This window comes from Barbus barbus, assembly GCF_936440315.1.
Source record: "Barbus barbus genome assembly, chromosome: 6".
NCBI lineage: Eukaryota > Metazoa > Chordata > Actinopteri > Cypriniformes > Cyprinidae > Barbus > Barbus barbus.
Window position 1 is genome coordinate 37108631 of NC_136734.1, and position 25973 is coordinate 37134603.

The 25973-nt window shown below is 37.4% G+C and overlaps 1 protein-coding gene across 1 annotated transcript in view; it reads right to left on the reverse strand.

The window, feature by feature from the left end:
• Positions 1-3515: 3515 nt before the first annotated feature.
• Positions 3516-25973, reverse strand: part of LOC306871996 (small G protein signaling modulator 1-like) — a 36665-nt gene continuing 14207 nt past the window's right edge. The window contains exons 4-27 of the mRNA XM_079420306.1: positions 22011-22173; positions 21583-21735; positions 21397-21464; positions 21126-21271; positions 19794-19931; positions 19449-19573; positions 18604-18671; positions 15429-15592; positions 14338-14467; positions 13948-14112; positions 13337-13463; positions 12898-12962; positions 12629-12774; positions 12048-12176; positions 11495-11677; positions 11286-11357; positions 10793-11081; positions 9660-10711; positions 9447-9571; positions 8446-8528; positions 8217-8326; positions 8022-8118; positions 7331-7498; positions 3516-6628 (exon numbers count right to left, since the gene is read on the reverse strand). Coding sequence (XP_079276432.1) covers positions 6540-6628; positions 7331-7498; positions 8022-8118; positions 8217-8326; positions 8446-8528; positions 9447-9571; positions 9660-10711; positions 10793-11081; positions 11286-11357; positions 11495-11677; positions 12048-12176; positions 12629-12774; positions 12898-12962; positions 13337-13463; positions 13948-14112; positions 14338-14467; positions 15429-15592; positions 18604-18671; positions 19449-19573; positions 19794-19931; positions 21126-21271; positions 21397-21464; positions 21583-21735; positions 22011-22173 — 4055 coding nt within the window. The 3' untranslated portion in view covers positions 3516-6539. The remainder of the gene's footprint in view (positions 6629-7330; positions 7499-8021; positions 8119-8216; positions 8327-8445; positions 8529-9446; positions 9572-9659; positions 10712-10792; positions 11082-11285; positions 11358-11494; positions 11678-12047; positions 12177-12628; positions 12775-12897; positions 12963-13336; positions 13464-13947; positions 14113-14337; positions 14468-15428; positions 15593-18603; positions 18672-19448; positions 19574-19793; positions 19932-21125; positions 21272-21396; positions 21465-21582; positions 21736-22010; positions 22174-25973) is intronic.

Below are 25973 nucleotides of genomic sequence, written 5' to 3' on the forward strand. Positions count from 1 at the left end.
AGACAGCAACACCTGGACAGACAGCAACAACTGGACAGACAGCAACACCTGGACAGACAGCAACACCTGGACAGACAGCAACAACTGGACAGACAGCAACAACTGGACAGACAGCAACACCTGGACAGACAGCAACAACTGGACAGACAGCAACACCTGTGCAGACAGAAACAACTGGACAGACAGCAACAACTGGACAGACAGCAACACCTGGACAGACAGCAACACCTGGACAACTCACACCCCGCAAGCCAACTTTAACTATGGCATCAGTACGTAATGAGGATTTACTGATACTGATATTTAAATTTTTTACGTATTCAAATATATGCATTTTAATTTACAAGGCTCCTCTTAAGATTACTTTTTTTAAAAACTTTTTTTCAGTTTATAAAGCCGCGGTTCGGTGGGTCTCAGGGTGCCGCTTTAACGCCAAACTTAAATTTGTGCAGGAAGCCTGCAACCAAGGTAATGTAAAGAGAATGACAGTTTGAATTTGATTTTACAATCATATAATCAGTCATATAATACAATAGTGTATGATGCACTCTTATTCTTGTTATGCCTGGGTATTCTTGTTAGGCTACTGTTATTTTCATTCCATAACGATATGTTGAATTTATGTTGTCATTACTGTAATTCCTAATAAGGGCAGATTAATATTATGTATTATGTTGTAAACTGTGGTCATATTCTCTCAGCTCATCAGTTGCACTTCTGAATCTTCTGCCATGTCCAGCACTGTCACAAGTGCCATGACAAGGAGGACACCATCGCCTGCTCGCAGTCCCAGGAAGTGCATTCAGACTGTCTCGACTCTGTCTCTTCCTCCCTCTCCTGTGCCCACAACCGCCTCCTTGATACCATCAGTAGCTGCCAGAGCAGTGAGAAACTCTTAAATTAAATGGTTTTCTTCACAATGATACTTTACTTCAAAGTCTTTTGTGACATGTTGTATCAGTGGTGTTATTGTCTTGCTTGTAATTGTATCATTTTGATGTTTATTTCATTAGTATTATTATTTGTTATTATTACATTTAGCAGGCTGCAAATGAGTACACCACTGCACCCTCTGGCCCAAAAGCTGTCCCCACCAGCCTGGCCTCTGCTCCTCCTGACTGTTCTATCGTCCCAGCCTCTCTTGCCACTACTCCAGCTATAAGTCCCTCTGAGCCACCTGCCATGACCCGAGCAGCACCACAGCAACATCTGGTAGGTCTTTTGTGACATGTCAAGTCAAGTCACCTTTATTTATATAGCGCTTTTACCAATACAAATTGTGTAAAGCAACTGCACAATATAAAAATAGGAAAATAGTGTGTCAATAATGTAAAATGACATATAAACAGTTTGAAAGATGTGCTATTTTTCTGCCTGTGCTATTGTTTTTATTTAACTTTTATATATTTACCAGGTTGTGGATGAGCGCAACATCCCAGGGATGGACAGCCTGGCAGAATACTGCACCACCACGTCCTGGCCCTCAACATCAGTACCACTTGCCTCAAAGTACAACAGGACAAGCAGTGGACAAGAGTATTATGGGTACATATACTGTCCCCAAAATGCTGGTATTCCACTTGACCAGTGGATGGAGGAGATGCGGAGGAAGAGGGCAGATAAGAAATAGATTTGTTTGTCTTTGTCTCACACTGTGTAGATGTGTAGTGGAAATACTTCAGTCATGTTCTATTAGTTTTTTGATGTAACTGTTCAATATTCATCCCATATAACAGGTCTGGCATTAAAAAAAATCTACATACAGAAATAGCACACTGTATATTACTGTTTTTTTTTTGTGTGTGTGAACTTTGCAAAGTGTGTTGATTTTGTTATTTGTATATATTTTTTACCAGCTGACCAGAATCTTCTACCTTTATTACTTTGTGTATTTTGTTTATTTATTTATTTTATATTTGTATTTTATAATTCTTCAGTTTCTTTGTATCTGTGATATGCTTACTGTGTGTGTGAGAGAGAAAGAAAGAGATAATTAAGATTTTGTAATAAATTTGTAATATATTTAAACAGCAAGGCCTTTATCTTTATTTATTGCCAACAGTCACTCAGAGAAAACAATTACAAACTTTCAATTCTAATTCCTTTCATTTTTAAATTAGATTGGTACTTTTTCTCAAGCAATGTAAAACACATGCATATATACAAACAATACATATGAATATAGTAATTGTTACGAATCCTGGTCATGCACTTCCGTTCACCCACCACCAGAGGTCACCCGCTCACCACATGGACTTTCACACTACACAGCACATTGGACTCCATTTCCCAACATGCATTGCACTGACGACACACAGCTGGCACCAATCTCTCATTACCCTGATTGCACTGCCCATCTCACAATCACCATCACACACACCATATAAGCCTGGGACTCGCTCTTGCTCGCGGCCGAGTATTCTGTTACGGGGCTGACGAGACGTGAGACATGCGGATCCATATGCGAAGCTTTTGTGTCGTCAGTGCAATGCATGATGGGAAATGGAGTCCAATGTGCTGTGTAGTGTGAAAGTCCATGTGGTGAGCGGGTGACCTCTGGTGGTGGGTGAACGGAAGTGCATGGCCAGGATTCGTAACAGTAATAACTTTACCCAACTAATTGATAAACATATTTCTTGCATTGCTATGTAAATTAAGTTCATTATTATCTATATCGTTGTTACATAAGTATGTTCACTTAAGTACATATATTTGACTGTATGACATTCAAAATATGCCATTGTCCTATTTGTATCAATTAATAAGTGATTAATTAAACGATTCGTAATATTTAAGTTAATGCCTGCTCCAGTCGGGGATCGAACCAGCAACCTTTGGATCCACAGCGCCCTGTGCAAAGTGTCATCTATGGACATATTTCTCAAACTAATAAGGTAATATGTGTCCTGTAGCTTCTGACGGGCAGCAGAGTCAATATTAACTCATTTCACTTCAATTTCTCTCCTTTTCTCTCTTCTCTCTTTTTCCTCCTTCCCCCTTTTCCTTCAGACAGGCACAGACAACGAAAAATCAACCGTTTGATTATTTATGCACGACTATATACTGTATATGTTATATTTGCAATTAACCTAATTAATAATAAAGTGAAGTGAGATTCAGCCAAGTATGGTGACCCATACTCGGAATTCGTGCTCTGCATTTAACCCATCCAACGTGCACACACACACACACACACACACACAGCAGTGAACACACACACACACACAGAGAGACAGCAGTGAACACACACACACACACCGTGAACATACACCCGGAGCAGTGGATGTAATTATACATATGTTAATAAAAATATTTTCTATTAAAAATTTAATTTTTATATAAAACACTATACATTGTAATAGCAAGGAATGAAACTAAAATTTTGAATATAATAACATACTCTTGCATGAAAATGAAAAAGAAACCATATATATGTATATTTGTATATATGCGTGCACACACACTCACTCTTAATCATTGCCTACAGAAGCAGAAATATGATTATTACATTTGTTGGAAAAATAAGAACAATTCCATTTTATTTAGTTTTTTTTAAATGAGTACATTTACCATTTAATATATATTTAGAATTTAACACTTGGTAGTAATTGAGCACAGTGTAGCAAGAACATTCACATAAAAAAAACTGACAAAATGCATACATTAAGATTTAAATAAATACGTAACACACAAATTATGAGTTTTTTTTCTCTTCTTAGAATATATTTTCCACATGAAGAAATCAACAAGAGTCAATGCAGGAGAATTACTAACACCTGCTCATTTCAGATCACATAAATTATGTAGATTAGAGGCCAATTCATGTGTTCATAGAAGTTTGGAATACGCTTATTTTGATCTGCTTTACTATTCTTGCTTAAATGGTCATTTTTAGCCTTGTGCTACAGATCAGATACATGAAAAAATGATACTTGGGATTTGATGCACTTCATTGTGGATATACCAAAGGTTTCAGATACTGGTTTGATCATAGGATCAATACTTTATAGTGATTACAACATGTTATAAGGTACTATAATATTAAGATCTATAGCAGAGGAGTGTGGTTAGTGGATGAAGAAACAATGTACATTTTATACAATTTCATAATGAAAAATAAATAAGAGCACTGATGATTTTCATTTCTTTGTGTGAATATTAGTGTCCGTTCTGAAAACCATGTAGGCAACGACACCAAAGTTGATAATATAGAGTTTCTCTATATAATAAATATAGCATGTATTTTTCTGTACAGTCCACAAACCGCAAGAGTACATCAAGCAGACAAGGCCTTGTGGTAGTGACAGAGTTGTCCCGGTCCACACACACACACACATGTTGGTTTTTGTGGTTTATGGGGACTCTCCATAGGCGTAATGGTTTTTATACTGAACAAACTGTGTGTGCTATTGCCCTACACCAACCCTACACCTAAACTTAGCCCTCACAGGAGACTTTGTGCATTTTTAGATTTTCAAAAAAACACCATTTAGTATGTTTTTTTAAGCCTTTTGAATTACGGGGACATAGGCAGTGTCCTCATAAACCACCTTCATATTGTAATACCTCTGTCATACCCATGTCATTATACAAATTTGTGTCCTCATAAACCACATAAATATACACACACACACATCAAATCTAAAAAATAAATCCTAATGCCAGGTATTCATAGGCTGACTGAAAACATGACACCAATGCACTTAAACACAGTACTGACTCAAACATGACATAAACCCATGAAAAACTCAAATCATTACTGTAACACAAAGAGAAGAATTTTACGGACGTTTTTTTCTCTGTTCTAAATCTAATACCTAGAGGTATTCCTTGGTAATATCCAATATTATACTGTGTGATACAATAACCTAATCTGAATCAGTGAAACAACTCACAGTAAACACACTGACTCGGAAATAAGCAGGTCACAGAAACACATGCAAAAGGTCAGTCGACTGAAAGCACAGCGTCCTCTTCTGCTACAGTTGCACACAGGAAAATCTACGTAATATTAAAAGTGGCACATCAGAATACTAATAAAGCGTGCAGGTTAGGGCAGTCACACTAGATTTAAAGCAAGTAAAATCACCATTTATTTCAGATGTCACAACATATATCTTCCTCTCATGCTTCTGTTTTGAATAAATTGTAAATAAAATGTTTAAATATAATATATAGTATCTACTACACAACTTAACAGTTAATTTGAAGGAAACATGATGCATTAAGAGCCGGGGGGTGAAAACTTTTTGAATTTGAAGATCAAGGTAAATTGTACTTTGTCTTCCGGGAAACATGCAAGCATCTTCTGTTGCTTCCTGTTTCCTTCAGGAGCATCAGGGAATGTTTGAACCTTTTTTAATAGTTGAGTCCCTCAATTGTCCTCAGTGTGAAAAGATAGATCTCAAAGAGTTCAAATATGCAAAAGATGCTGGAAAACTGAAGATTCCGCAGGTTCTGAACAGTGCTCAGTTTAACTGTTCAGAACAAACAAGGGACTCATGAACAACCATCACAAAACAAAAAAACAGTCGTGGATCATCCAGGTAACCACACACAGTAGTAAGAACTTTTGAATGGGTCCAGTCTTGTGGACTTAATGTAATCATCTTATGTAAAATATCTTAGTACAGTACTAAATAAAAAATAACATGCATTTTGTATGATCTCTTATTTTGTTAAAATTACTCACATTTTCTGCGAGGGGTTCACAAACTTTCAAGCAGCACTGTACGTGCACTCCTTATATGTAAAAGCAAATGGAGCATGAAATCTAGTGTGAGCGCCTCTTAGTAATAAAATGCACCTGACCTGAACTATTGCTCCGTTTCAAAACCTTGTGAGCTGCCTTCATAGGCAGCATTTTAAGGCATCATAGGCACACTTCTGCAACATAATGCTGCTTTCTAAGATATGTTCTTTTGATCAAATTCTAAGACAGCATCACATGAATAAAGAAAATGTTTATAAATACTTATTTTCACCGATAAGTATCAATAAAAGTTGAAATCTGATTTAAACAGCACACACACACACATTCTGGGTAGAATAGTCTATGTACTGTATGAGTGTCATTATTAGCTTAAAAACATACTAACACCAAATCCTACTGGAATCAAATTGGAAACAAATCAGTCACTTCTGAAGTTCAGTTTCAGGTTATGTAGGCAGTAGACAGCAAGGCAGCTCACTAGGTTTTGGAACAGAGCCTATGACTCACTAGTGACTGGTAATCCTGACTGCGTTTTAGACATAGAATAAAATCCATGTCAAACAGTGAATAACCATTCATTAGCAGCTTCTGCTTATAAAATTATATGTACTATGATGTTCATTAAAACCTGATTAAAGAGCCAGATGACTCTATTAAAAATTGCACACTGACTGATTCTAGGTAGATCAAGAAGTTTGGCATTTGAAATGTTACCATATGCTTGAAGCTCATTAAGCTTTGGCCAAATGTTGCCTGTTGTTTTGTAGCAAGGGCTGATGGGTTACACTGTGAACATGAGAAACAACAGAGGTGAGAGGTTTCAGCGTTACTTGTTCTCTATAAGCGTCTGCACTTTGCACACCAGGTCTCGAGCCAGAGTCACAATTTGCTTGATATTGTGATGCTCAGCCATTTCTGAAAAACAAAGGTGATACGAGGATGCATTTATTCAAATGACCTGACTATTTAGCAAGAACTAAATCTAAAATAAACAATCAAATAACCCTAAAACAATTTCTCCAAATTTGAATTGTGGGTACATCCAAAAAAAAGATCACACTCAGCTAGAATCAACATCTAAATGAAAATAAATCAGTTCACATAAAATTAATGAATTTGATTGTTTTAAAAATACTTAAATGTAACAAACAAATGGATCCATCATTTTAAATCTAAGTGAAAATAAAGAAAACTGATTTGGAAATACTTTCCAAGAATGCAATGTAAACGTTGCATTTGAAATGACTGATCGATTTATTATTTACTGTTGCATTTAACTACATTTGAACATGAATAAAATAATTTTTAATGAACTTAATTGTCTAGTTGTTTGTCAGTTTAGTAACTGATTAATTGATAACGGATGCCTTCATTTGAGTTTTAAATGGCACTACCAGTTCTCCATAAACATGAGATGCAACAGGTTGTGAATTTGCTCTGCTGTTAATATTAACTATGGTGGTGGATTTTGGTTACACAATCCTCTTTTCTTTAGATTTGAAATGCTCGTGAAGGGCAGGTTATATGCTTGTTGTGGATGTCTTTATATGATTTTTTTTAATAGAGGTTATGACATTGAGACTTCCATACCAGGGTGTATAATGAATATATAATCACCATTGAAAAACTTGATGATGTCTGTGAAGTCCATATTGTTTTCTAGAATGATGTCTCTGTACATCTCCACCAATGCAAGAGCGATGAAGAGCACAAAATGGCTTGAGGAGACACACTTAGCAGCCCAGATGACCTCCCAAACAGCAAACACATCATCATACACCAACTCTGAGGAATTGAAATATGTATGTTAGGCAAAGAAGGCGATAGTACATTTTTTATTAGGCTAACTGTTCAAATTTAAATCAAAGCATCACTGGAGAAAATCATGTTCCAGTCATAACTTAAACAGTCTGCATGGACAGCAGGGGGAGCTGTCATTTCTGAAAAGCTTTATAAACTAGGCCCTGGACACTAGCTCATATTCTAGTTTTTAATATAACAGGGCTTTAATGAAATTACATATTTCTCTCATAAAGCACATGGCCATTAATGTGAGTAAAGCTTTGTGCTTAGCCGAATATCATATAATAGGTTTTAAATTACTTAAGTCACAATTGACAAAAAGCAATGCAATTGCTAATTAGGAGATAGAACATTCATTAAGCAAAATATGGCTTCATTTCATTGCAGATGAGAACTAACAGAAGACATTTCTTCTCAAGTGTCACTTGTAAACGCATTGCATGCTAGGCAGCATCGAAGGCAGTTTAAACAATATTTTTCGTCTTTATTTGAAAGATATTATTACCTCTTTTAAAGTCAAGAAGAAACCAGCGGTAGCAGAAGTAGAAGTGGGTGTAGTCTCCGTTCTGATGCATTAGCTCAAACAGTTCTGCATCTAGAATCTAATTATGCACAGGGAAAAGTGAACAGATCAGTCACATCCACATTTTACATTTAAAGGCCAAACAAGAGAGAAAAATGTCTAGAGCAGACGTTTGACCTGGATGAGAGATCTCATATTGGCAAAGTGTGTGTCCATCGCACCTCCGTGAGGAAAATTTTGATTCATCCTTTTCATTAGTTCAGTGAAACAACTGAAAGCCATGGCCTCTGAAAGATTCGATAAAAACAGGCGAGGAAAGCTAAACATACTTGTTATTTCATTTTTAAACAGTGGCACGAACTCAAAAACAGATGAAGAACAGCAGTTTACACAAAGACAGACTCACCATCATCTAGAATAACTAGCAAGGGAGCGAGCAGGTCACACATGCCCTGGACATATCCAATTTCCAGGTGCTGCCAGACATAACTGCAGAAATGCACAAGTCATTACATGCATTGGTCAGGGATATTTGAGCTACATCACAACACCAGGTGTTCTGTGGGGGTTAATGTGATTTGACATGCAGTTGCAGTCAAAGAGCTCACTTCCAAGTCTCTATAATAGTCTGGCCCCAAGATATGACTTAATGTAAGTCAGTGGGATTTTCTGCATGTTTTACCATCTGCCAGGTGAAAATCATAAATCCGATTATTTAGAAATAGGGATGCACCGATACTAAAACTACTATTCTTTTCATAAATATTAAAATTCATTAAAAATAAAAAACACTAAAAACAAAAATGAAATAACACAAAAACAAAAAAGGATATTCATTTTTACATCTGCTAAGGATTACATTTAATCATTCATTAAATTATAAAGGTTAGTAAAGTTTAACTTGTGAGCATTAAATGACGACAAAGGTAATCTAAAAATGTAAGATACAGTGAATTAGCATGTGCAATTAAATATTCCATATCAGGAAACATATACACTACCATTCAAACGTTTGGGGTCAGTAAGAGTTTTTGAAAAACAACAAAAAATATAACAGTACAGTAATAGACTTCTATTTAAAACATTCTATTTCTATTCTATTGAACTTTTTATTCATAAAGTAATCCTGAAAAATTCCGCAAGCGATAATAAAAATAAATATTTCTTGAACACCAAATCAGCATACTTTCCGAAGGATCATGTGACACTGAAGACTGGACTAATGATTATGAAAATTCAGCTTTGCATCAGAGCAATAAATTACACGTTAATTACAATAAATTACAAGTTAGTTTAAATTGTAACAATATTTCACAATATTACTATTTTACTGTATTTTTGTGTACACAAACAAAACTGAAAGCAGAGCACAAATAGTGAAGGTCAATAAAGGAATGATTTTATTACCTGCACATGATGTTGCGCAATTTTTCCAAGTTAGCAGGAGTAAAATACCAATAATTTCGGTCACAGCGCTGAACGTCTTTATCAATGCGATGGAGATTTAGAGTGTACAGGTCCAAAAGCTCTTGCTGCAATTACAATGGTGAACAGATTTATATAGATAACATAGTTAACTATGTTATTATATCAAAATACCTCTCTGAAACACATGCTTACAGAATAAGTGGTGCCTATAGAGGAAACTGGAGAGGTAGCTTCATTCTTCTCAGCGTTTACAGCCAGTGAATCCAGCTGTGGGCAAAGACTCTCCATCTCTGGCTCCTCAGAGTCCATTCCTTCAGAGTTGGTCTTCCCATGAGCTTCCTCCAGCCTGAGCTCCAATACAGGTACAGCCTTGCTTTTGGGTGAACTCTTCCTTTCCCAAGCCATGGACACTTTAGCTGTTGAAATCTCTTCCATTTCAATTGCAGAGGGAGACTCGTCTGACTCAGTTGCATCTTGGGCTTCACTCATCTCTCTTGTGCTAAAAGCTTCATGCACCAATGGGACCACAGTCTCCTCAATTACTGGAGCGTTCCTCTGGATTTCTTTACGTGTGCTTCTCTTTGAATCATCCTTCCCTTCTCTTTGCTCTGTACCAGTGATTTTTGGGAGAACTGATGTTGCTTTCCTCTTTACTGCTGTTCCAGCTCCGATGGGTAAATCACTGGTCTTCATAGTCTTGTTCTCTTTCTCATCACTTGGTTTTAAAGCTCTTTGTGTGCCACCAACATCGTTGCCATCATCCATGCATGTCTTGGAGTCTTTCTCTTTGCTTATTTCATTGGTTTCTTTCTCTGTATCATCGTCCTTTGAAACAGACACCAGTGTGTCAGCTACAACTTTCCGCTCAAGTGCATCTGATACCTTATGATCTTTTGTTACCAAAGGTTCCTCTCGGATTGCTCTAATATCTTTAATTCCCATGTGGGACCTTTCAGTGTCCACACTTACCCGATTCTCATTCATCTTCTGCTCTGGAGGAGTCGATTCCTCGACCTCTGTCACTTTGGGGATTTCTGACTCAGTGCGCTCTGTCAGTGCTTCATTTTCTGATGTCAAAGTCCTCTCTGGAGATTCGCCAACTTCCATTTTGGTCATGTGGCTGCGAGCTGCTGCAGGAGGCTCAAAGGCATCTCGAGCCATTTTCAATCCCTCAGTCTCAACCTCTGACCTTTTATCGGAAAGGCTCTCCGTGGCCTTCTTGCTTCTCTCTGATATCGTCACGACTGCATCCAAAGACAACACTTTGTTAACCTCAATTCTACTATATTCTCTCACACCTAGTTTCTCAATCGATTTGGTCTCACCTTCCTCAGTCACCTTTCCTTCCTCTCCAGATGAACTCGCAAACCTTTCCTTTGATACTGCTAGCTGTGGTTGAGCTTTAAGGCTTGGGTCATGTATCCCACTGTCCTCTGTGCTCAAGGAGTCCGACTGACCAGAAGTAACGGAGAAGTTTCTGGAAGAGGGTAGACCGGAGTCTGGAGAACTGGTGCCATTTTGGGGTGTTCCATTTGAGATTTTGGAAACCTGTTTGGCATCTTCACTCTTGGGCTCGGACTCGATCTGGTCGACCTCTTCAACGGACTCAAACACCTGGAAAAACAAATCAAAAAGAAGAAAGCTACTCCAGGGGAAGGGGTTTTGGGAAGTGAAGAACTACCAGGAAAGAATGAGGAACATCAGTCAAAGGGGGCACCATTTGTAATCACATGCAATTTAAAATAAAATGAAGTTTTAAGGAAATGTCAACTTGTACAAATATTCATGTAATGGCCACAACATCAGTCTGAAGCTTACTTGAGTACTGCTGCTGGAGTCGCTCTGCAGTCTGGAATCTCTTTGCCTGCCTGAACTACAGCTTTGCGAGGACTGAATGACAAACACAACACATCCCTAAATAAATACTACATAAAATCAAAAGCAAACCTTTCAGTTTGGACTGGAAGTCTTCAGTGCCTGCCACAACAATGCATTTTGGTCTTAGAAGGTCACTCTGAGACACTAACCTCATTACTGATGGTGGAGTCACGGTGCATTATTCTCTGTGTTGTGCTGTCTATACTCGCCCCAGACGAACACTTGGCTAACGCCACAGCATGCTGTTCTTTTTCTCTCTGCCTAACAATGGCCTCACACCCCAGCCATTCGCTCATTGTCTGCTCGTAGCACGCTCGCATCTGCTCATCCACCTGCAGAGTTCAGCGTATAAGAGAAGGGAACACGTAAAGATAAGCTCTTACAATGAAATCCACTCACAATGGAACAAGTGCTTTGATTCTCAAACCATCTGAAATCCAATTAATCCTACTTTGGAAAGAGATTGACTAAAAAAAAAAACTAAATGCTCGTTGCATTTATCAGAGGTAAGGAAATCAACTGGCTGGATGACATGTTTGCCTATTCCAGGGCAATCACTGTAAATCTTAAAGAGAATAAAGACTGAAGTAATGGTCACATTATTTCTGCAGTGAAAAGTTGCTGCATGAAAAACACAGTGAAATCTGCATAGGGATTTTAAAACTGTTTGGGAGGATGGTTTTAACCAAAAAATACACTCACCTCTTTTCTCTCAGCCTCAGACATCCCAAATTGGTAATGGCCCAGTAGTAAAGGCCAGACCTCCTTTCGCAAAGACGGCTCAACTCCACCGAAATAAACTAGCCGCAATAACTCCTTCTCTTCATAGGTCTGCAAAAGATCAGGTACAGACCGACTCCAAAACGAGTAAACTGACTTCCAAGCACATAATGGTACAAATGGTATTTGAATTCATTTATATTTTTCCACTACTTTACTATGTTTATCAGTCAAACCAATAAATAAAAATATATATATATATATACACATTTGTTTGCCTGTTTAGAGCATAAATGAGTCTGCCAGTATAGCACACTAACGATCACAGCCATAAGGGTACTTCTGTATAGATTTTCACATTGATTTGCACCTTTAGTGCCGCCACTCTAGCACTCAGGCTCTCAGCATTAGTCATCCAAACATATTGTTTATGTGATGAGAATGAGAGAACTGTGATTAGGGACAAATGAATATTAATGAGTGTCTGGCGAAGACGCTCGTTTAAATGTGTCTGTTTTGGACCCCAGGCAGGTTTGTTTGTGTGTGCGCATGTGCATGTTTACACTGCAGTCTTGAAGAAACTTCTGCCACACTTCTGTCGTGAGGCCTCCATAGGCGTCACTGGGCACTTCTGGTTCCACAATACTGTGATTGACAAGGCCAGACAGGTGAGTGCGTACCGTGGACAGGTGACGGCAGTACGCCAGCCCTGAGAGGACAAAATATGTGTGTGATTGATTAAATAAGAGAGACATTTGAGAATGTGAAGGTCATCTTTGATGGAAAAAGATCCTGTTGTGAGACTATAAATTTATGAGTAATGGATACAAACATCCATAGAAAGCCCGAGAGATGATTTGGTTCTTCATGTTGTCACACAGCAACTTCAGAGGGGCCCTGCAAATAAGATAATATTTTTTCCCCTTAAATATATATTTAACAGTTAATTTATTTTATATTTATACATTTATCTTTACTTTTCTACATAACATCTATAGGTTTTACATATAAACAAGGTGTTACTTGAGTATGAAGTAATACCCAATTGTGATTTTTGGGTGAATTTAAATGTTTAAAAAATATATAATAATAATGATAATAGTTGTATCAGTAGTAGTAGTTGTTGTTATAAAGTTTACATTTCTACCCAAATTAAATGTAAATTCTACTTTGTACCTCAGAAGCTTATTCTTGTTTATCTGCAGGTTTTTATTTCAATTCTAATTTAATTAATCAAAATGGATTATACAATTTTCATTCTGTCATTGTACCTTTCATGATTGCATCCATTGGGCAGTGCTCCATCAGAGAAACTACTCTGTGAGCAGGAAGAGCAAGATGATTTCCTTGGTGTTGGGTGCCACATGTTTGCTCCCTGATCTATCAATTCCGGTGCCACTAACAGACAAACACACACAGAGAAATCTGATTATGCACTGAACATCTGGATACAAAAAGGAACTTATGTAGCCACAAGCAGAGCAACAAGAACCCACTATTACACCCAGCTTGAAAAAAAAAAGAAAATATTGCCATAATATCAGTCTGCATGGATTTAATGAAGTAATAATGGCTGCCGTGACACTCAAAATTAACAGGTCAGATTTAAAAGCCACTATTACTGTTACAAACACATATGGTCATTATATAGTAAACATAAATTTCAAGTCTCCCGGAACACACTCAACCATTAGCCCACAATTAACGAAGGGTCACTAAATTTCACTGGAGGAGGACTCCTGAACAAAACAGAAAACTCACAGTGGCAACTAAGTGATTGCTTGCAGACGTAGAAGCCATAAAAGCAAGCATAAACCAGCAAGAACTTGGCGCATCAGACAGATACATGAGCACATAAATGAGCGGTGACAGGGAGAATTACAGCTGAGCTCAGGAGAGGATGGGGACTCTCCCGGGGAGCTGCAGTGCCGCTTTGGCATCACCACCGTCTGGCGTTTAGGAGGCCACAGCCCTCTCGAGTTCAGGGAGAGAGATCGGGCCAAGAGGACAGTACCCAGTGAGAGATGGGAGGAGTGGGTACAAGTCACTGTAATGAGTCAAAACATCTCCATAAAACCAAAGGAATGATTATGACGGATGGTACATATACTGTAAATGGATAAAAACCGAAATGACAAACAATACTTGGATACAAGAGGCCCTTTTTTCCTATTATTCACTTCTAAAAGCTCATATGAATAATAGCTGTATCATAATCGGGAAACATTTACTGGCTCAAGAGCTTGTTTGATACCATGATTCAGTCTCTTACCAAATTCTGACTGGCTGTTTGGGAAAATAATGCGGAAGACATAATCTGTTGCTTCTTCCTCTTCTTTGTCTGAGACAGAGTCTGAGGATCCCTGTGGGCATCTCTTCTTTAGCTTAGGAAATATCTTACCCTGGAAAAAGAAAAGTGATGCATCAGTTCGAGATACACGACTGCAGATGATGAGCAATGTGCAGTCTAGAACAAATTATTTTTTCAGTTTATAATTTATTTGTAACACACAAAATGAATTGCAATAGACAGATTAATCAACTAAGACATTCAAATTACAGCACAGTGAGAGATTGTTATTTATCTAAATAATACGGTAAAAATCTGCATAGCATCTTGAATCTGTAGCTCAAACAGTGCTTTTAAAGAAGTGTCTTATGCTCAACCAAGGCTACATTCATTTGATTGAAAATACAGTAAAACAAGTAATATTGTGAAATATAATTAGAATGATTTCTACTTTCATTGGTTTTAAAATGTGATTTATTCCTGTGATGGCAACGCTGACAGCAGACATTACTCCAGTGTCACATGATCCTTCAGAAATCATTCTAACATGCTGCTCAAGAAACATTTCTTATTGTTATGAATGTTGAAAACACTTGTTGTGCAACTTAATATTTTTGTGGAATCCGTGAAATGCTATGAATTCTTTGATGAGTAAAAGATTTAATTGAAAAAGAAGTGTTTTGTAATAAATGTCTTTCCTGTTACTTTTGATTCATTTAAGGCATCCTTGCTGAATAAAAGTACTGATTTCATTCATAAAGATACTCTTACTGCTCCTGTACAGTGCTGAGTGTAATGTATGAAGTAATTGTAGAAATATTTTAAAAAGTTAAAAAGCACTGCGATTTAAGGGTCATATCAGAGGATACTAATAAAAATACTCAAATAATGGCAATGTTTTTCACTCAGCATCTTAAAATGTTACTGTTCCACAAATGCTGAAAAGTTATCCTAATGGAAGAACAAACAATTGTCAGTCTGTACACACTTTACATATTCTGAAATTAGAGTAAGTGTCTATATTGGAGGAAGGTGTACAGTAACATCAAATTTTGTACAGATCACTTTCTTACCTTTCCTCTCTGGGACCAAAGCGGCGGGTCTAACTGGCCGTGAGGCAGCAGACCATTTTCCAGACAGGAGAGGAACTGCAGGAGGTGACCACCACAGGGAAAACGAAGCGGAGGCCTTTGAATCCCATCCTGACTAACCAGAACCACTGTTCCCCCACAGTCCACTGCAGACAAAAATACATACACAATGGAATTAATATGAAATAATGTGATATGTTCATTGACATTTAAAGGGGTCATCGGATGCCCATTTTCCAGTTGATATGATTCTTAATGAAAAGTCTATAACATACTTTGTTTAAAATTTCTCAATGGTAGTGTAAAAACACCTTCAAAATCAGCAGTTTTTTGCAAGCCATTCTAGTCCATGTTGCTTTAAATGCTAATGAGCTCTGCTGACCCCGCCCCTCTCTTCCATGGGCTGATGAGCAGTACTGTTTATTTTAGCCGCAAAACTGGCTAACTTGCACATTATTAGGAAAGGCAATTTGCAAAGATTCATAAAAGCTGGATCACGAATGATTTGCGTGAACATAGACGCATTTATGTGGATCGGGATCGGCATATTCCCTTGAAAAACGAAAGTAACGTTAATCCTCTATGTCTTCGGCGGCTCAGATGTCGGGGGTTTATGATGACTGCTATGTCATTATTACATCCAACAACAAAACACCTCAATCACTTAATTGGAGATGTTCTTGTCTTCCCCTGCACAATGGTGGACAGCTCTCAGCTCACTCAGAGCAGGTCTAAGGTAAGATGGCTTGTCAATCAATTATCGTGGGAGGGGCCTGTACAGAACTACGTCATTCAGACAGGAATCTCAGAACAACCTGATTTGAGAAAGGGGATTTTAAAATAGGGATTTAAAAAAAAAACCCAACTGGGTGGATTTTTATCATTATAGGATGGATGTGTACACAGACTTCCAATAAACATATATGTTCAAACAACTTTTAAAGTGAATTTTGCATCCGATGGCCCCTTTAAAAGTCTCTCGCTCTCATATTACTAGGTTAAATTAACCGTATCTAATACCTGAATCATTATGATATTCTTAATATTGAAGCCATGACACAGCCTGTACAATAAGGAATCATTCATTGCCATTATTAGCAGAATTACATTCCTTCATAATCTGAGTAAAGCCTCACTTTAAATTCTCATCTCTCTCCAGAAGCAATTATGTTCTGATTAATTCTGCTCTCTTTCATCGGTCCGCTGGTCTTGTGCTTGGATGAATATGAAAAGGGCAAGTACAATTGAGGATATTGGCTGAATATTTGAGTACACCCAAGTGGATTTACTTCACCAAAAGGGACTAGATACTGATTAACGTTAGATATGCTTGAAGCCTTCAGAAACGCTGTAGGGTCTATGAATGTTGGAGAATTAGGTACTATCACATTAATGTCATATTATATGTTGGGGTGAGAAATTTGACTTTTATATTGTGATCAATCTTGAAGACATCTATGATCTACTTCTTTAAGTCAATCGTACAGATTGTGATCTTTTATGTCTGTGTAATAAACTACAGCAATGACTACCTATTAGATGACTGTGGTTGGTCAAATTATTTCACGTGTCTCTATCATTTGTATTTCATGCGTGGTGACATAAAACAACTCAGCTTGCAGCAGTAGTGCGAAGAATCAAATTTTAGTTGGTTTTGATTTGTGCCGCATTACGTTCCATTCCTTTAAAGTGGTGCACTTTCACCTAAACTTAACGTCCAAATCAGTCCAATCGTGTAATGTGTGTGTGTCGTAAAATGCAGTCTACTCTGGGACATGCTTTATTTTAAAAAGAGTTATAACTGTGAAAGAGACTGTTCCCCAGGCGCCAACAACACAAAAAAACTAAGTATACTTGGGGTTTCAAGTGTGCACATAAATAGTCAAATATACACTGAAGGTCTCTGCACACTGAGTCCGTAATTTTCGCATGCGTTTTTTCGCATTCGCAATCTTAAAAATTTGTCACGCACAGAGACCTTGCACACTGAGTCCGATGCGTTTTAATTAATCCGTTGCGAAAAAATTCGCAAAACTAAAATGTCTTTAAGTAGTGAGGATGATTTTGTTGTCCTCTCTCTTTTTAAAAAAAGAAAAAGGAAATATTGGGTCCATCCAATCCTTAGATTGCGCAGAGAGGAAGGAGAGTTCCACCTCCTTATCAAAGAGCTGCGGGATTATCCCGAGAGATTCAAAGTTTATTTCAGGATGTCAATGCCTCAGTTTGATACTTTGCTAGCGATACTGAATCCACATAATAAAAAGAAGACCACCAATTTCCGTGAACCAATTTATCCTGAACAGAGACTGTCTGAGGTATGGACACACACACACACACACACCGAACTGCGGCATCGGAAAGGTGCGCGCCAGGCATAAAAAATAGGCTACAGCAGTTCTTTATATTCTGTATTCCGCAATTTGTTTGTCATAAAGTGCTCTGTGCTGCAAGACGAAGTGTATTAATTTGTCTGTCACTATTTTGGATTTTGGCTTTCGCTTGTACGATGGCTCTGAATTGTCAAAACACCTTCTCAAAGCATCTCAAAATGCTTTATACGGATGCGAAAAACGCAAAAAATCGAACCCGATCCAAATTTTTTTTTGACGGACGAAAATTTCGGAGGCAGTGTGCAAACGTGATTGACAAAACGTGAGGTCGTATTTATTTTTCAACGTGCGAACATTTCGGAAAATTTCTCAGTGTGCAATGGCCTTAAAATGTCAAAATACCTGTCTTGGTGAGTATTTAAATAAAGACAGTCAGTTATGTCATAAGTGAACATAAACAACTGGGAAAGAAATCAAGTCAGTATATTATATCTGTGCATTCCATCTATAAGAAACAGCAGCCTAATAAACCTACTGCTGTCTGTCATCACTCACTGCTCTTGACTGAAGTTTTAAGTCATAGGCATATTCCAGCCTGGATATTCTCAATAGTGCATCTCAAAATAGGGAAGATTGCGATTTAGATCATAGATCGTGATTTTGTGTGATTAGATTGTGATATGATATTTTGGGAAGATTGCCCTCTCCTATTATATGTGAATTATTCAAACTGATCTGTAAGAATTATGGACAAGTAAGAAACTGCAGGATGTGTGTCAGGTTGGGTGCCAGTTGGATGCTTTTCAACCTGGCACAATGTCACCTACCCTGCTGATGACAGTGCAAGTACACAATCTCCTCCAGGCGGATTGTCATGGCGTAGTCCCAGTAAACACTGCAGGAAAACAGGTGAGACTTTGAGTGGCTTGTGACCAACATAACTATGAATAATATAAACTAAAATATGAAATATTTATAAAAAGATGCAATAAAAAAAACCACTGACAACCACAAAAAAAAATGTATATATATATATATATATATATATATATATATATATATATATATATATATATATACACACATACACACATTCCAGTGATTCAAAAAGTTTTTCATTTAAGAAAGAAAAAAAAAAAATCACATATTGATTTCATTTCTGCATGAAGTTAGAAATCACTCATCAGGGGTAAAAAACTAAAAGTAATTAAATTATATTTTCATATCAGATTTTAGCATTATGATAAAGGTGTCAATGTATATAGTTTAAAAATACATACATAAAACAACATTATACAAGATTATATTATAAACATTGAACAAATCAATAAATACACTACTTTGCTTTTAAATGTTATACCTTAAACCATAGAGCTTTAATTTTGGTGGAAATCTGAAGGTTTAAAGATTTTCAAATATTAATTCTCTTTTCTTGACAACAGATTTAGAAATGATTCCATTGCTTAGGAAGATCTTTCTGAATGGAAATTTTCACTCAAATGTGTCAAGTTTGCATCCCTGTATAATGGTGGAATGAGAAATCCTGTAATATATTACATCTTATCATATACTGTTATACTCCGATTCAAAGAGATCATTCATACATTATATTTTATTAAAAGAACAAACCAATGCTATTTCCACTTTCAAAAGGGTTTATTCTGAGTCCCACCTCTTCTCATAGTCGAGATCTCCCACGGAGCCGTTCATTAGCTGATTTGGCGTCCATTTCAGAGTCATGCAGTCAGCCGTCTGGTGTAGAGAGAGGTACCCTGGGATTGCTTCCATATCATCCCTCTGAAAGCACCACAACAGAAGCCCACGTTATGAAGCCACTACAAATCTATAATCAATAATAAATTCTGCTCATACTATGTTTTCAGCTAGTAGGTTTTTTTGCACTTTTATTATATATTTTCTATGTAATTACAATAAAGTAAACTATATTTGAATCTTTACAGAAAATATACAGTCAGAAATAATCCCCTAATTGACAGCTGTTTAATGCATTCATTACCGGCTGCACCAGTACGTTGTTCTTGCCGAACAGGAGCGTCGCTCTGGAATTCTGATGAAGAGACTCCACATAGTCTCTGGCGGAGGGGGAGGGAGATGGCCTTTCATCCATACTACTACTGGAGTGTCTTTTCTGAATCTGAACACACACATGCACACATTATAAAGAACTGAGGGCAATCACGTTTCTTCCAAAACATTACATCAGCAACTAATGTAACCAGACAACATACACAATTAAAGTGATAAACCCTAGAAAACAAAGTGTTATAGAAGCTATTCATCTTGTTTTCCTAATAATACGCCACTACATCTATCTGTCCAAGGTGGATAAATGTGTGGCCGCTGGTGAATCATTAGATGTATACTTACGTCTCCTCTTTCATATATCAAAAAGGCACTCAGCACCAAAAACTGGGCTTTTACAACTCACTAGCAGAATTTTGTAATAAAAATACACCAGAAAACAAGCCCGGAGTGCAGTGCAGTCAGATCTATCAGAGACGAAAAACAAGCGCTGTGTGTCCTGCTGTTGTGTGGGTGTTGGCGATGGACAGAGAGGGTGATCAGTCAGGAATCTGACGGCTGCGTTTGGTAATGGAGCTGGGTAATGATTTGAAACGTATCTCTTGAGTGGAGGTTCATACTCTCCTCAGAAACAGCGACTACACAAACACACAGACCACAGCATGACTCTTATGGACCACAACCCTCTTCAGAAGTGAACTGCAAAGATTTCAAAGGCTAGAACCTCACCAAACAAGAGAAAATACACAAACTAGAAGGTCTTGGCCATATCTATGTTACGCAGTCTGTTGTGTAAGAAAACATCCAAAACTGATAACCAGCTTACAGAAGATGTTTAAAGTACTGGTGCATAATGCTTAAAACAAGCCTTATTGGCTATGTCACTATGTATTATGACTTCAATGTGACATGCAATTGACTGAATATAAACTGCTTTTGACCCCTGACATTTCCTTGAGGCACGGTTGAAAACATCAAGTGAATTTCAAATGGCCTGAACTTTCAGTTTGAAATGGCACTTCCATCTCGTTCAAATGCACAAGAGCTTTCAATTTTGCTAATTTTGTTAAGTGTGAACAGACTGTGAATATCAGTGTATTAGCTCTTATTCTTGACCTTTTTTAAAGAACGTACCATCTGAAATATTGTGTAAAGTGCCAAAACCCAGAATGCTAAGATTCTGCAATATCAGCACCAAACAGAACTGCGCATTTACTTACATTTGCACATTCAACTGGGATAAGATAAAGTATTTAAACTTACAAAAACTGTGTTAAACCCATTTATACAATCACAGGTCACTCACACAGAGGGCAGGTCTCTTTGTCGGAGAGTCTTGTCGGCAATGGCCACTGTGAATACGATGCCGTTGCACCAATTCGTCAGCTGAAGGATCCGTCCAGAAATGATCTGCCGTCTTCATTTTAGTGTACTCCAATGCACAGGGGCCCACTAAAGAAGAAATAAAGTTGAACACACATTATCTGTGCAATGCCAGGAATACAAAAGAAACAATTCATTAGTGAATGATTTGAAATGTTCCACATAATTAGTGCTCGGCAAAAAAGCACACCTACCTAACAAAGAGGCGAGGATAGGGCCGTCCACAGGGTCCATTAGGATAGCTTCCTTCTCATAAAACTTACTGAAACAACATTAAAAGTCACTTTAATTTAACATAATGCAAGCTGGCGAGTTTGATTGTACCTGAAAGAAACTGGTCAAGCTTCTTTCTCTTTATATCTCTATCCCACCTCTCTCACCTGCTGTTTTCCACCAGGTACAGCACAATCTTGTCTAGCACTTTCTCAATGAGTGCGGTGTGGATCCACACATGTCTGACGGCCTGAGGTGAGAAGTTTGGGACTTTGGGCATCTTACGGGTGCTTTCGCTGTATGAGAGAGACTGACTTCGTCTGAAGTAAAGAACAAAGGTCAGCAAAACGTTTTTTAAACCATCAAATCAATTCCCATGTAAATACTTATGCGTTTAAATAAACATTTGTCCACTGGGTGGTACTACTGAACATATTACTCTTTCCAGGAATAGTATTTACTGGCATTTTGCCTGTGGACATTTGTTGGTGGTATTTATGAGCAGCAGAAGGCAAATACATTACAGGTTTGTTCTATTGCTTTATTGGGTTTTTTTGTATGTTGTATTGGAGGAGACCACAAAGTCTGTTCTCACTTGCTCTCAAAGACCAGTTCCAGCTCCTGGGCTTTTCTGCACAGCTCTTCAGCTGGAGGGAAGCTTTTGCCCACTTTTGTAAAGAGCGCAGCTATCTTGTTGCTTCGTAGGAAACCGGCAGCTCTCCGCTTCAACCCATGAAGCACACAGGCTTCAACAGCAGCTACACACAGACAAAATAGACAATAGGACATAAATGGACCATTTTCCATGAAGAAGAAAGAGCATGTTATGCCAGTGCGTGAAAGGCTTTTTGTGTATCTGAGAAACAAAAATAGGGGCATGACTGCAAAATAGTGAAAACAGTGCTGTGAAAATGTGGGAATAAACACTTTTATGTACTCATCCAGAAATTACACTACTGTTCAAATGTTTGAGGTCAATAAGATTTCTTTTCAGAAATTAATACTTATACTCAGCCAAGGATGTACTAAATGGATCAAAAGTGACAGTGAAAACATTTATAATACAAATTTACAAAAAAAAAAAAATTACAAAAAGGTTCCTGTTTCAAATAAATGCTGTTCTTTTGAACTTTCTATTCATCAAAGAATTCTGAGAAATCCAAATCGCAAAAAAAAAGTATCATGATTTGCATATTAAGCAGTACAACTTTTTTTACATTGATAATAATAAAAAATATTTCTTGAGCACTAAATCAACATATTACAATGATTTCTAAACAATCATGGGACACTGAAGGCTGAAGCAATGGCGGAGGAAATCACAGGAATAAATTACATAAAAAATTATTTAAATAAAACATATCTTTTATATTGCAAAATATTACAATATCTTTGTTGAGCATATGAGACTGCTTTCATAAACTTAAAAAAACCTAAACTTTTTAACTAAACGGATTGTGTACATATTCAAGCATACTGTATGATTAGTAAGGGATAATGTACAGTCAGCTGCCCTTACTGCAAAACAATCCCTGATACCCAGATGTGAAATGGAGGGTTCCTGTAGGACCCTAAACTGCTTTATTTTGTGATGAAGACTGGCTGATTGTACATTATAACTCTTGTATTTGTCTACTTTTGAACACATAAACTAACAGACAGGAAATATTAATCTAATTATTTCATTATGTGAAGAGCTATGCATGGAAATTGTACATGAAGTGTCAATTACACAGTTAAGCAGTAATTATACAAATACATTTGAATGGAGAATACAGCAACTGACCAGTGAAAATCTAAACATCTAGAATTCTAAAAATCTAGATTACGCTTTAATACATAATTAAATAACCGAGACTTGTCACAGCACTTACATATTATTGCTCTTTTGTTGGTTTTGATTGCTTATTGTCCTCATTTGTAAGTGGCTTTGGATAAAAGCATCTGCTAAATGACCAAATGTAATGCAAATATGTAATCAAACTGAAACAGTGAGATGGAACACATATACGTCGTGGACTGAGACTACGTGGCAGTGCCTGCAGAGCTGATACTGAAGCTCTCTCAGGACTAATCTTGTGAATCTGCTCAGATGGGGTCGGGGGAAAGCCTGCGTAGCCATGGAAACCCTCACTGATGGAGCACTCATTGAGAGCTGGGCAGGGCTCTGGAACAACATCAGCTGTTTTATCTCTTTGCCTCTTTCCTCATCCTGTCATTTCATCTGTCCAGCATGTCACTTTTTGTTCTCTTTAGCTGACAGTCTCGAGATTTATTCTTTCTCATCTGACTCCAGCACTTTATGGCACTTCCTCTCCTCTCCTGTGTTGTGTGTATAATCTCTACAATCTCTTGCTCTGCCAGCATCAGAGTGTCACTTGTTTATCTCCTCCTCTGGTTCATTATTCGTGTCCTAGTCAGACTGAAATTCCCGAGAGACAAACCAGTCTACAGCTCATGTTAAAATCTCTTTAACAATTCAGAGAGATGCACACTATACAAACACAGCAGCCGCTTTCATCTGATGCTGTATTCATCGCTCCTCTTTGACCAGCCTAAATGGATTCATGCCGAAGAGAGAACACAGATAAAAATGAGCGGGTGAAATGAATGAGCATGTGGACGCACGGACCATCAAACAGGTTCAAAAGGTCTTTAACACGTTTCTAAAGACACACTAACTAATGCGAGGACCTTTAGTTCATTTACAATAACAGAATCTTCTTTTAATTCACCATCATGTCATTCAGGACTCTTATTATAACTATTTCTACTAAAATAAGTTGTTTACAGAAGCCTCAATTCATCAAAATGCTTCATTAAAGTGACAATACAATAGCTTTGCTTATGAAACAAACACATTTAAAGTTGTTATTCACTGAAAAGTGTCCTTTCAAATCTCTTTAAACAAGATGTTTCAAGACATAATGTACCGGGTATAATGATGATTTGCATTTAATATCACAGGTTTTCATACGTCTAGTGACTGATCGCATCAAGAATGAATGTTTTGAATTGCACTATACCGTTGATCAAAAATACAGTAATATTGGGAAATATTACCACAATTTCAAATAATGTTCTCTATTTTAATATATTTTAGCGTCATTTATTCCTGAGATTCCTGTCTTCAGTGCCACATGATCCTTCAGAAATAATTCTTATATGTGACCCTGGACCACAAACCCAGTCATAAGGGTCAATTTCCTGAAATTGAAATTTATACATCATCTGAAAGCTGAATAAATACATTTATAATACATTTATTTAATTTACAAAATATCTTCATGGAACGTGATCTTTACTTAATCTTTTGGCATAAATGAAAAATCTATAATTTTAACCCATACAATGTAGTTTTGGCTATTGCTCCAATACAATTGTTTTGTGGTCCAGGGTCACATATGCTAATTTGGTGCTAATATCAATTTTGAAAACAGTTGTGCTGCTTAATATTTTTGTGGAAACTTAATGACCCCATTGCAAATTCAAGTAAATAATAATTACATTTAAAAATTAAACATAGGGGAGCTCTTCAGCGAATAACAACTTAAATATGAGTCAGTTCCTCTCATAAAAGCTATTGTACAGCTTCAGAAGAGTTGTGCAGGCTACTTTCAAAAAGTGCAGGGAAAGAAAGAAAATAGGGTTTGGAAAGACAAGTACAAGTAAGTGATGACAGAATTGTAATTTTTGGCCGAACTTGGGGCTAGGCAATAAAATGATAACGATTATTATCACAATCACAATATTTCTCCCTGTGTCATGAACAATCCCATTAGAAAGCTTTTTTAGGGATTTACTGTAGTAACACTAACTGCCCCTTGGTATTGTGGCAGAAATGTGGGATTTACTTATGAAATTATATTATATTATTAATGCAAACTTATTAAATGGAGTAATAGCTGTTATCAAGCTACGCCATTTGTGCATTTGGGAAGTCGTTGCCTAATGGTTAGAGAGTCGGACTCGTAATCCAAAGGTTGTGGGTTCGAGTCTCGGGCCGGCAGGGATTATAGGTGGGGGGAGTGAATGTCCAGCGCTCTCTCCACCCTCAATACCACGACTGAGGTGCCCTTGAGCAAGGCACTGAACCCCCAACTGCTCCCCGGGCGCCGCAGCATAAATGGCTGCCCACTGCTCCGGGTGTGTGTTCACGGTGTGTGTGTGTTCACTGCTGTGTGTGTGTGTACGTTGGATGGGTTAAATGCAGAGCACGAATTCCGAGTAAGGGTCACCATACTTGGCTGAATGTCACTTCACTTCACTTAATAAAATAAATAAAAGTAGAGTTCTAACTCAAACAGTTACAATATTAAAATTTTACCCATAGATTTTTCACTATAGGTTGTTCCAACTTTTCCAGATGTTATTGTTTTTGTTAATGAACTTAAACTTACATCATTTACATCTGCATCGTGCTATCAAAGTCAGTTGACACAAATCGGTTTCATGTTTTGAAACATTATCACCTGTTAGAACATGCAGAAACTAAGAAATTATATCTCTATTAAGATATTTTGTTAAGGAAAACAGACTGAAAAGGCCCCAGATTTCT